Source organism: Bombus vancouverensis, chromosome 4 (assembly GCF_051014615.1).
Source record: "Bombus vancouverensis nearcticus chromosome 4, iyBomVanc1_principal, whole genome shotgun sequence".
In the NCBI taxonomy this organism is placed as follows: domain Eukaryota; kingdom Metazoa; phylum Arthropoda; class Insecta; order Hymenoptera; family Apidae; genus Bombus; species Bombus vancouverensis.
Genome location: NC_134914.1, coordinates 9,019,504 through 9,031,935, shown reverse-complemented (window position 1 = coordinate 9,031,935; position 12,432 = coordinate 9,019,504). Strand labels below are relative to the sequence as shown.

At 36.8% G+C, this 12,432-nt stretch overlaps 1 protein-coding gene across 5 annotated transcripts in view; it reads right to left on the bottom strand.

Moving 5' to 3' along the window:
- The window catches only part of dysc (whirlin protein dyschronic), a 109,895-nt gene that overhangs the window by 48,178 nt on the left and 49,285 nt on the right, over nt 1–12,432 (bottom strand). For all 5 annotated transcript variants that reach the window (XM_033334199.2, XM_033334202.2, XM_076617679.1 and 2 more), the window contains exon 5: nt 273–596. In XM_033334199.2, coding sequence (XP_033190090.1) covers nt 273–596 — 324 coding nt within the window. The remainder of the gene's footprint in view (nt 1–272; nt 597–12,432) is intronic.

Here is a 12,432-nt window from a genome sequence, read left to right as displayed (position 1 = left end):
TTTCTTTCTACTTTAGAAACGTATAACTTATAAGTAACTTTGCCCTGTCTCATTTCCAAACACCTTAACAATCTTTTAAACTACCTACTCTAAAAAATTCCAACTCTGTTACTTCATTCGCAGTATCAGCACGGGAGGGAATAGAAAAAGGAAAAATTTTTCAATTTTATCACCGAGAAAATGGTCCGCTGACACATCGAAAAACCAAGTCTAATAAAAATACATCGAATCCATGGCATCGAAGGAAGAAATAAAATCTGAGATACTCTTACCAAGAGTCCAGCTCGGTCAGCTACGCTGTCCTTGTCGACCCCGGTCACATAAATCCCAAGGCCGTACTCAAGGCCACCCCTGATCATCAAACCAAGGGACTGACCGGGTTCAATGCAGAGCTCGACCTTCCTCGTCCTTGGACCGTACCTCGAGTCTCGAGGTGGATAAAGTGGAGGTGGTGATGTTGGACGACCTTGACGGTCGATCCAGCTGCAGGACTGCTGGCGACCGGAAGAAGACCACACTGGATGCCCACCTCTACATCGGGGATCCAACGCTGGTCCCCGCACTGTCATACTCAAGGTCCTGCATGATTTCAGCATCTGCAATTAAAATTGCGAGTTTGTTAAATTTTGATAGAACACTATATAAATTTTCCGATTTTTCTGTTATTTTAATTGTATACTTTAATCATATTTCTATTATATTAATTTCATTTTAATTTCCGTATATTTGAGCAAATTTCATTGTAAATTTTAGTGCACAAAACATGTAGCTAAATGTAAAAATTATCGTGAACGAAGATGGCTGTTAGATTATCTGGGTGTGACAGGTTCCGCGGAAGAGTATTCACAAAGAGTGTGGGAACGTTTTGAAAATCGGTGGAAAATGGGTTAACGTGTGGTGCAGATGGGCTGAAAGTGGTGCTGGAAGAAATGGCGAGCTTGCAAATGACAAGAAGATCGAACTTGAGATTTTCGGAAATTAATATTTTCATGGAATTTGAAAGTTGAAGAAATCGAAACAGGAGAAAGCCCCAAAATTGAAAACGAAGAGACGAAAAATTATAAAATATGTATGTAGAGTATAAGGGACAAGAAACATAAAAGATAAAATATGCAGTCCTTGCAGTGTAAAAGAGGTACAGAAAGGTGAAAAGGAATAATCGTAACAGTAGAAAAAGTCGAAAATGCCCACGAAGGAAATTCTTCGGGGATAAAAAAAGAAGAAAAATTCCACAGATAAGAGATGTGAGCTTTTAAATAACTAAGAGCAGAAATATAAAAATCCCAAAACGGAAAAGAGAGCGGCGGATCTAACAAGGAATACAAAAATTAAATAAAGGCGTATCAGAAAAAGTAAGGTAAAAAAGTAAAGTTAAAATAAGTAAGTAAGTTCAATGAATTTATTTAACCACATCCATATATGAATTTGTTCCCTCTAACTGAGAAACCTTATTTAAACTGCTGTACGAAAGCGTCGTTTACGAGCCTGCTATACACTAGCTTCGAATTAAATGGAAAATTGAGGCAGGTTATTAATTCCTCCATAAAACGTAATGCCATCAAGGATAATTAACCTCTATTATTGGCCACTCTATTGAGTTCTTATTGACCCCCGGCTACCGAGCTGCATTTATCTTGCAGCTGACAAAGACTCTCTCGCGTTGTGTAAGTATAAACGTATACCTGAAGCAAGTGACATAGTAAAATCGGTCACTGATTCAAATTTGCAATTTTCCATGACCGTAACAACTAATTAGACACGTACTGAGGACCATAAGAATTTCGAAGCCTCGTTCAGGTATCAACTGAGAACTATTTTTTCCTTTGTAATATAGTAATATAGATATAGTAAGAGAATCAATTTTGAAATAGTTTTACAGACCACTGTATATCGTTCAAATGTATATATTAACATACGCGGCACGCTTAACATGCAAAATGAAGTTCCATACCTAACAGACGTATTGTTTAAACGAGGTTATTGCACTTGATCGAATAAATAGAAACATCGGAGAACTTAGACCATCCTTTGGTCATTATTCAAGCTTCGTGACGGCACTGTTATGCAAAAGAGCCTACGGACACGCACAAGCAGGAGAAGATTCCTCGCTGACGATCTTAGAATAGATCGCTTATACGTGTTGTGCCTCAACGAACTGAAAGAAATCATTGTTCGTCAAGGGTTTCTTCCGAGGCTACCTTGGCAAGTGAAACAGCCAACAATCGGCGTGTGTACCGCGTCAAAGAGGAACAAACGATTTCTATCCCGTTCTCCAGCGAGGATAAAAGCTACGACACTATCGTTGGCATACGATCCTTTGTAGAATTTCCGAAAGATCGCGTAGGCTACGCATACGTGTAACAAAGAGATCGAGTGTTCTCGATCGCGTTTTTGTCAGCCGTTTGAAGCTTCCAAAAAAGAACTGATTTTGCTATATTTAATCTTCCTGTGATCTTCAAATTTTTATATTTTCATCTCTCTGCGTTTTTCTTTTTCTTTTTCTTTTTTTTTTGCTTGTTTTCAATCAGAATTTATTTTCCTGTGAAAAATTTTGCAGAAAATTTTTTAGGTTTGAAAAAAGAGAAGGAAGGTATGTAAAATCTGTTATTAATATGCGCGATTGCTCGTTTTATTTTTATACTAAAAATTTTCTTCAACATTAACAACGAAATCGAAACAGACATTAAAACTAAGATCCCAGTAAGGTTAATATTCTTCTTATTTTAATGTTTGAAGACAATCTTTATGGACAACAATTCTTTCATATTTTTCTCAAACTACAATAATTGATTCAGAATAGAAAAATAACATTGGGTCGGAAATGATCTAAAGGATATATTCTGGTTAAAATCTCTCATACTATGGTGAATAGAAAGAAAAATAGTAAAAGGGAAAGTAACATTACTATGTTACGTAGCGAAGAGATAGAAAAGAGTAAAAAATTTTGAAAAGAGGAGAATTTGTAGAGAGAACGAATTTATGAGGGATCAAACAAGAGTTTCGAAACGGATGATAGAATTAAAGTCGAAGATGAACATGTAAAAGGAATAAGGTTGGAGCAAATTCAGATCTTCACCGGAGTCTACAACCTTGGCGCGAATTAAATCAAACTGAAGAGAGAGAATTCCTCACAGAAAGATATACGCTTCGCGTATTAACAAGATCCGGTCGATCTTCAACGAGAATTTTTGCCCAATACGAAATGGTGCTTGAGTTGTTTGATTAACAGTAAAAATAGAAACCTATAATTGTACCTAAATATACGATTCTAGTCGAAATGGTATGATGAAAAAGGATAAGTATATTATAATATTATGTTGAGAAAACATGTTGGTCAACGTGGTTTCTGTGCGGTTCATATAATCCACGTTAAATTTATTTTTGGATGGAGAGAATAGCTTTTGATTTCCATTTGAAGCTTGCCGATTATTCCTTAAAAAAGTAGAGTCACTTTAAATTAATTGTTAGTGGCATCTTTAAAAATATTTCTGTGAGTTTCGTAATGCACCACTCCGAATTATATGGAAAAATCTGTGCGATTCCACCATCGATTGGATAGTACTTCTTGTAAGTACGTATGGAGCCCAAAACATGCTTGCCTACAATTCAGTTTACGACCTCGCTATATGTTTCTTTGCTCTGGGTTTAGGCTATAGATTATAGGTCTATTCTCATGTCAGAAAAGGATAGAAGGAACAATTCGACAAGCATTTGTCGAGGGAAACACGCGTCCGAAGAAAATTGGCACGTGTAAGGTCATGAAGAAGTAGACGGTGCGTTCGACGGTGACGCCACTTGGTAGCTAGGATATCGATCTCCTGGCACTCCGTGACGTCACATCCTGCCTATCCTTGACCCAGCCCGAATCACGTCCTTAGGATTCCATGCTTCTGGCCCACGAAGATGCAATTTTGTCGTATCTATGCAAGGCATGTACTTGCGTCAATGTTCTTCCGCCTCCTTCATCACAGAGAACGCCATTCCTTCCGCCACCCATCGAGAACGCGTGGAACTTTTCCGATGAGGCCGCATAAATTACTCTGTCCAAGTTGTTGGAATTACAACGCGATTCATCACGCCACGAAAATTAAGCTAATGGCATGCTTTTCGCAAAGCAAAATATTTGGTTGAGAACGTGAAACGTTTGTCGTTGAAGAAGAGTAACAATATCGATGAACTTTAGACAAAAGCTTCCATTTAAGCTTCCTGGACTGTTCCGCAATAATTTACCTAACAAACAATAGTATTTGTGTAAAATATACATAGATTTCAATTTTATGAAAATTTACAAATAAAGAGAATTTTTGGAAGTCTTCAAGTTTTATAAATGCCTATAAGTGAAATCTGGCGACAGAATAGATCGAGCAATCCAACAATTCATCCGAAAACTGTAAATCGATGACTAGTTCGCTGTCACAATTGAAGTGAGAGATTTTCACTAGAAAGCTACAGATGAAATGTGGTTTGACTACAAAGAAGACAGAGGCTACAAAAGAGAGAAATTTTTTTAACTTCCAAAACAATGGTATTATTCTAGCTATTTCCTCGTAAAATCGTGCAACGGTCCATGACTCTGTTGCGATAAACGCAGAACGGAAATCGTGTTTCGCGTGTGCATGAACGATTAAAAAGCCTCACAGATTCTTATCCTTAATAAACCTGGTGGAACTTTCGTACGTGATATTGGCTGAAAGTACACAACTACTGTTTGCGTTTTTTACAAAACGCACGATAGACATATTTATAGAATTGTTATATGGGAAACGAGGAACTGCTGATTCATCCGTTGCAATAATCGATGCATAACAAAATGGATATTAAATAGACCATATCTGTAACTAATCGTATCTGGACTATAATCACAACATAACGATTATTGCATATCGTATTTATTATACAGTACTTATTGTAATATTCCATGGATGAAATAAATTTCTGTTGAAATTCCATTTGTTTAATTAATTTTATAGAAATGCGAATTTGCATAAATATTCGAAGTCTAACATAAATAATATAGCAATGTGTAATCAGAACGCCGAGCATGCAACGATTCAGTAGAATATACGCGTCCTGGTCAGCCCTCCTTCGTAAAAACATTACAGAATATACACATATTTTGCATAATGGTTTTTACTTAGCTTACTTTTTTCTCTGTCTGGGTGGATTTTTCTAAACGAAATTTCACTTACTTCCCGAACAGCTAAAAAGCTGAAATTTTAATTCTTGCATCAGCACCACTTTAGAAAAAAGTCGCTGTTTTAGATTTTCAACATGTCATATAATATAACATATAATAAAATATATATAAAATATAATATAACATATATTTTTGCATATGTAATAACAAAAAATGATTAGTGAACAATCCAAGCGACTTTTAGAATTTGTCATGTACATGTATGTGTGATACACAGAGGAAAATAACTTTTTTAATGAAGCATTATTAACTAATTGAACGTTATTATATTATTAGACCTCATATTAGTTTAGTTTCAAAGTTATCAGAATTTTAACATTTTCAAAGACTGATGTCTTTGATACATCGCAAAGTTAATGCAACGAGTCCACCAGGTTTTTATTTTTAATAATATGAATTCAACAATTGAGCGGTACCTTATTGTATGATTATCGCGTGTGTTCAACATATACAGGTTTTCCTATGCACTATTATTACACTGAATTTCTTAATGATACCTGATAAAGAATATTATTTTTCTTCTTTTTACATTTTTAAACAAACACCATCTTTTTCCATTTTTTTATTTAAAATTTCCTTCAGGCTACCAACGATCCACAGTCTTTAGCAGCGCAATAAATCAAACGTACAACTAGCCAGCTATGCAACACTAATTATTTCACTTTCATTGGCGTTAAACACGCCAAGATTCGTCGGAAAATGAGACCACATAGCTACGCGTAAATTACGAGGCCATTCAGAAGCTTCCGCGAAGGTTTACAGCCCGCGTATTGCCAAGCAAATTTCATGGTCGTCGTCCGTCTTCTGGGACGAGGGCCGATTAAATAAATAATTCATGAGGTCGAAGAGCAAGCGGGAAATCGTCCAACCAAGTCGGCTGAAACTCTTTATCGCGTCCTGGCCAGGGCTATTTCCTTTCGACGACGTCATATACGTCATATAATCCTTTTCGGCCAAGTATCACGTGCACATCCCTGTTCATAAATATTAGGAAACTTATGAAGACTTAAGTAAATCCGAAGGATCAGCAGGAAATTATTAAAGCTTCTAAATAAGTTATTTCATTCGAAGTATATTGAACATTATAATAACAATCACACCAGTTCGATATAACAAAATTAATTCTCTTCTTGTCCACGTATGTGTCTTTCCATCACCATTTCGATTATTTTTATATTCATATTATTACTTGTTATTTAACTCCATACGTGTTGTAGATAATTTTACGGTACAAATTTAGATTTTGAATAGACTTTGTAATGGCTGACTAGGACGTGTATATTCTACTGAATCGATACACGTTCGACTCTCTAATTATATTGCTATGTTATGATATATAGCTGTTTATCTAATTTACTTTCAAATCTTTCATTAATATTTAGATTAGAATTCTATAAAGAGCAAAACATAATTACTAGAATTTGATGTATTACTATGATTCTATCAAGTACGTTCAACAATCTTCGATCGTAATCTTGTGTAAATATAAAATTCTCATCGATCAATCGCTTTCTTGGTACTTTAGGTTAATTGCTTCGTATGAAACTGGTAGATGTATTAATAGTAATGAACGAAATTAATATTAAAATTTACGTATATTTCATCCTCGTGAGGACGCTACTCGAGTTCCGTCGACAAATCGGGAAGTTGTTCTGATAGTCGTGGGACCGACTATCGGTCTGGTCACTTTCGTGATTCCCGGCGATACTTCTCGATCAATTTCGCTCGAGATAAGCGACCTCGGTCGACGTAGGGGATGGACTACAGACGAGTAAACAAGTTTGGGCACGTCTATTGGGTGGACACCATCGACGATTGATTTCTGCTTCCCTTGTTTAGGCATTGGATAGATTTTCGGTATAACACCTACATTGCTGATTGTCTAATCAATCTAATCAATGAAAGTCTTTTCATTATACAGAGTGTTTTGTTTATCTTGGTCAACATCTCAATTACTCTTGTTACTGCAAGGAATTGTATTAGGACAAAGTTGATTCAATAGTAGAGAGGATCGATATCACCGCGTTATTCGAATACTTTTCGGCTAAACGTTCTTTCGTACATGAAGTTTAATAGCCACGCTGGAGTCGAATTTTTCACATTTCGACGATCTTCACCCGAACGCTCGTAAGTTAAGTCGTTACGAAGGAATTGAGTTACCGCGCCATTCGAGCCGGAAAGTGTTACTTTATCGCGGCTTCGAGGCACGTGGATCAAGGGAATTCTTCGAAAGTATTGCAGTACTATCACGTACATTCACGCGCGAACAGAAAACGCAACACACCATGTAACGAAGCTCTGTCCGTGAATTTTGAACCGTTATTCACACATTTTGTCAATATACGCTATAAAAATTTACACAGAACTCACGATGCTCGTATGGTAACTTTATTTTACTCGGAAGGATCGATAAGTATGTATTCTCGATATTGTGAAAGCTCATTCTTGTCGGCGTTGCTCCAAGCGCTCTCGCGATTTAACTTCCGCTTTCTGGGTTAAGAGTTCCTTAAACAGCTAGCTGTATTACTCTTCGCCGATGACAAGATATTTTTTACGACTTGCAATCAGCGTAAAAATATGGAAGAACGGCGATGTACGTGTGGAATAATGGGTTGGTGGAAGCTCGCGGCGGAAATGACGCCGATCCTCCGCAACAAAATCGGCTCGTAACGCACATTTCCATGACAATCGGCATTTAGCTAGGCACAGATAAAAGATTCGATCACTTTCGCGAATTCTCAAGCGATCTTTCTGGGTCAAGTATTTCCTGCAATAGGTATAAAGGAAGACGAATTTATGGTTGTGTATTCACAGTTTCTCCTGGCGATGAAAATTCATGTTTGCTCAACCTTTTTCCGACAATTTCAGATAAAAGTAGTTCTCGGTTATTTATGCTTGCCTTATAGATAATCTAAATGTCACGCATTAAAACTCAAACTACTTAGGCTGGTTTTTACTTCCATCGCTACTTTTACTGTCGTAGAAAACCCACGATTATCAAGTGCGATAGTGTTCACAGAAATGTAAGTTAGAGATAAGAGTACAGGAAAACGAAAAAAAGCAATAAGGATTGGGAAATAAAATTACGCTAAAGGAATTCTAGAAACTAACGTATATAATAATTCTAATATTTTTAGAATAGCCATTTATCTATCCTTTAATCTCAAAACTTCTCAGCATATCCTGTTATTTTGGAGTACTACGCAATTTTAAATTGTTATTTGTCACTTGTGATACACTTTGCAATATCTGTTGGACAAAGAACAAACATGTGATTTAATAAGTAAATTAGTATTAACACTTCTGCATGCTCTGTGTATTTACGTGTATGTTTCAGAAAAAAGATAATAATATGAAAGCGCTTAAATATTAAAAAATTCCCCAAAATAAATCCTTCTTCGCGTTAGAGGAAATATCAAGCACTGAGAAAGAGACATCAAGAAAAAATAAAAATAACAATATACTTATCAAACGGTGAAAAAAGTGGGCTATAAAAAAAATTCCGTTAAAGTATAAACCCAATCGTCTGGAGCAGGATCTGAAAATAATTATCGATCCGGCGTGGATACGGCGAAGTCAAAAAGGAGTCGGCTTTTTCCGGAAATAGAAAAGGACAGGTTTGATACACAGTGGCGATGATAACAAGAACCCGAAGAGATATGGAGCGGGGAGCAATTTCACATCGATCTATCGCTATTCGTGTGCGAGTATCCCCATAAACGTACACTCGATGAAACGAGTACGCCTTTTCTTACCAGAATTCCGGCAACGACGGGATTCTGAGGCAGCTTCCGCGGTAGCCTCGTGAATTATGTAGGGAGAAAATAAATGACGGGGATTCTTGCCGGAGGGCGCCAGGGCGCCTGGCGCCGAGACGACGACCGAGAAGTCGAGACAGAGACGTTAGGAAAAAAAAATCGGACGGCGCGCGGGCTGAGGGGTAATGGTGATTTCAGGCGTTCGTGAGTGGAAAGCGTGAATTCGTTGTCATTTTTTCTTTTCGACCATTTTTCTTCGGCTTTTGTGGCTCAATTCTCGAATGATTGAGACACTCATTGCGAAAAGCTAAAGAAGTTGTAAATCGTAATATGTCGATAAGATTGTTTCCGTGAACTGAACAACTCTATTCAGAAGATACAAACATCGTAAATTTACATTGGAATTTATGATTATTTGTGCTTATTGTAATAAATCAATTTATAGAAATAAATCACTCGTTTTTTGAAAAATTGAACACTACTGTACCGTTATTCTGTTAGCCCTAAAAATTACTGTATAGCCGTTAAGATTTAATATAATTGATATATCTGTGTAGGAAGCGTACTTCAAATTACTCTTATTAAAATAATCCTCAGCTTTCATTCATAGCAGATTTCACTAAGTGATGGCAAAATCAAATAGACTTTATCCCTTAAAAGCCTGGATTGCGTGGTGGCACAGCTACTGTCTGACCTTTGACAGACTTTTCTACTGGCGTCGTAGTCTTGTAAGCGAGAAAAGGCCGCGAGACAATAAAGCGAGATTAAGTGTGACATTTCAAGCTAATACTATCCAAATTGATAACATGTTTTTACTTTATATTGGCATATTTTTTTTTTATAACCAAATGTCAGAATCTTTGAACGCAGTATCAAATATTATAATTCTGATACTCTTCCGGTATTCTTACTCCCATTATATTTATTTTAAACTACTGGAAAGTATGCACACGTGCTTTTATAGAAATAAAAATATAATTACAATAGATACCCGTTTATTTCTATTCCATCATTTTGATTATAATTATTTATGCGTAATTTATTTGAGTATTGTAGTTATAGTCATCTATGTACAATTTATGTAGTGTTTATGTAAAAATGAAATGTTTAATATTTCCTCTGAGAAACTTCCCAATCAACATCAGCTATTTATAACCGCGCTATCACGTCACGAGCTCTGTCCGTCGACGAAATTTGAAGCAACCGTGTCTGAACAGCATTAGAGCGGCTTCGTTTAATGGCACGGTAATTCCCCAAAAAGTCTATTACATCCGTAGTACAGTTCAGAAGTTCCATCTCGCGGTTCGAAATTCCACGTCGCCCTAATGAACTCTGTGGAAAAACGCGCCATAAATCTGGCAAACTTTTCGCGCGCTGTCCACGCTTCTTGCTCTTGCCGCGCCTATCGACCATTACGAAATAACAAGCCACGGCCACCGTTACGGTTTACGACGAGCCACTGCAATTTAATCCGTAGCTCGTCCGAGCGTTTATATTCGATCGATGTCAGACAAGAAGCAGACCGGAGCCGGATGTCGGTCTCCGGGAGACAGCCTTTCGAAATAGCAAACAATTCCGGAACACCGTTCATATCACGACGAGTTTTATCGAGAAATCCTTTTCAGGAAGATCTCCTTAAAATACTAGTTTGATCGATTTATTTTACGACAACACTCATTAGGTCTTTTCTTCCTTTTCTTTTTTTTTTTGGAATTTTTTATGGATTTCTACCGAAGATGAAAAGAAGAATAAAAATAGATTCTAAATAGAGATTTTACTTACTAAATATTACAAGTGTTGCACTTTGGACATTTCGTATTTCCAACACCTAAATATCCTTTTCACTTTTTAAATATTGAGTAATCATTTGTTAACGTACGTATACAGGGTGGTTGGTAACTGGTGGTACAAAATATAGAATAAAATTTTCTTTCTTTAATTTTTTTTCTTTTTTTTTTTTAATTTTTCCATCGAGACAACGATCTACAGTGAGATCCGTTATAACGTACCGCACGCGTACCGAGCGAAAATTCAAAGTCGATTTTCTCGAAAACAAAGCCTCAAACGAAAAATTTTCATTCTATATTTTCGACTTCTTTTTTCGCGTTGAATCACCCCCCTTTCCGCTTGTACCATCAGTTACCAACCACCCTGTATAATGCACAATTATTTTGATATTCGCTTAAAGTGCTTGACATGTACCAGAATAAGATTGAGTTCCTTAATAAATATAAACATTCGTAGTAACAATCGCAAACGAACGTGAGGAAAAACCACAAACGTATTCCAATCCTAGATAGAACGTTTGTATGCAAGCCGACACTGGAATTTGAGCAATAGGACGGTACAAAGTCCGGGGCGGAAATTGGAGCTCGATAGGTGGACCTTGAATCAACGAAACTTCGTTTTGATTACGAGAACGAATATGCGACACTGTTATCCAGTACAAGCAGTGCGAACACACCGGAAACTTAATCCGTGGATTGTCGAACTGGGTCAACCATTTGACCTATCGTAATCATTTAGGAATCGCGGCTCTTCCAATTTCCTGAAGTCATCTGGGTCAAGGCTGCGCCATCTTTTCACTAATTAGACAGTAATTTGTAAAAATACGTAATGAATAACTTTCTTCAAATCTTATCAAATATGTAATATATAGAAGAAGATAGAATAAATAGACTGTCGAAAACTCTACGGATTTTTTGAACAACCCGAGAAAAATTGACCGAAGAAAGAGAGAGATTCTGCTTGTTTGTGATTTTGGAGATGTTAACTTGCAAAGAGCACCCTCAGGCAGTGCAGTTTACTTCTACGGATACTTTTCTGCAACTGGGATCTTGTTTATTCTACTAGATTTCTTTTTTTACGCGTTTCAATAGAACGAGGAGCGTAAGTTTCAAGGCCGCGAACTAGTAGAATCACCGATCCGTATCTCTCTCGAGATTGGTTTTCACAAACTTTTCAGAAATACAATAACTTCTTAACAGAGGGAGGAAAGAAGGACACCGATATCTTCTCTGGGAGCCAGAATGAATTTGCGCACAGGCGATGGAATAAGTATCTGTGAGAAGCAGGGAAGTAACAGGCGATAGTTCTCTTGTTTCGAGCCGCGTTCAATTGACGACTTAAACGGGTAGCTTTTCGGCAACTGAACATTTACGTCTTTGTCTTATTTTCTGTTGAGTTGTTATGTAACAAATAGTGTTTACTACGGTATTAACAATAACTCTTTGTACAAGTTGAACCAGTTTTTAACTGCTACGTAACAAACGTAGAAAAATTATTCGTACGCATGTACACGTTCGTATTATTCACATACATATCCACTACTCTTATCAAATATAATTTTATCTAAAAAATCTAAACTATCTTTTGCCCATCACCGTATGCTACGTAAATATATTTCCTTCCTAACAACATTCCACCCTACAACAGCAAAATAATTAACCATCCACTGCTCTGAACCATTAAATCACC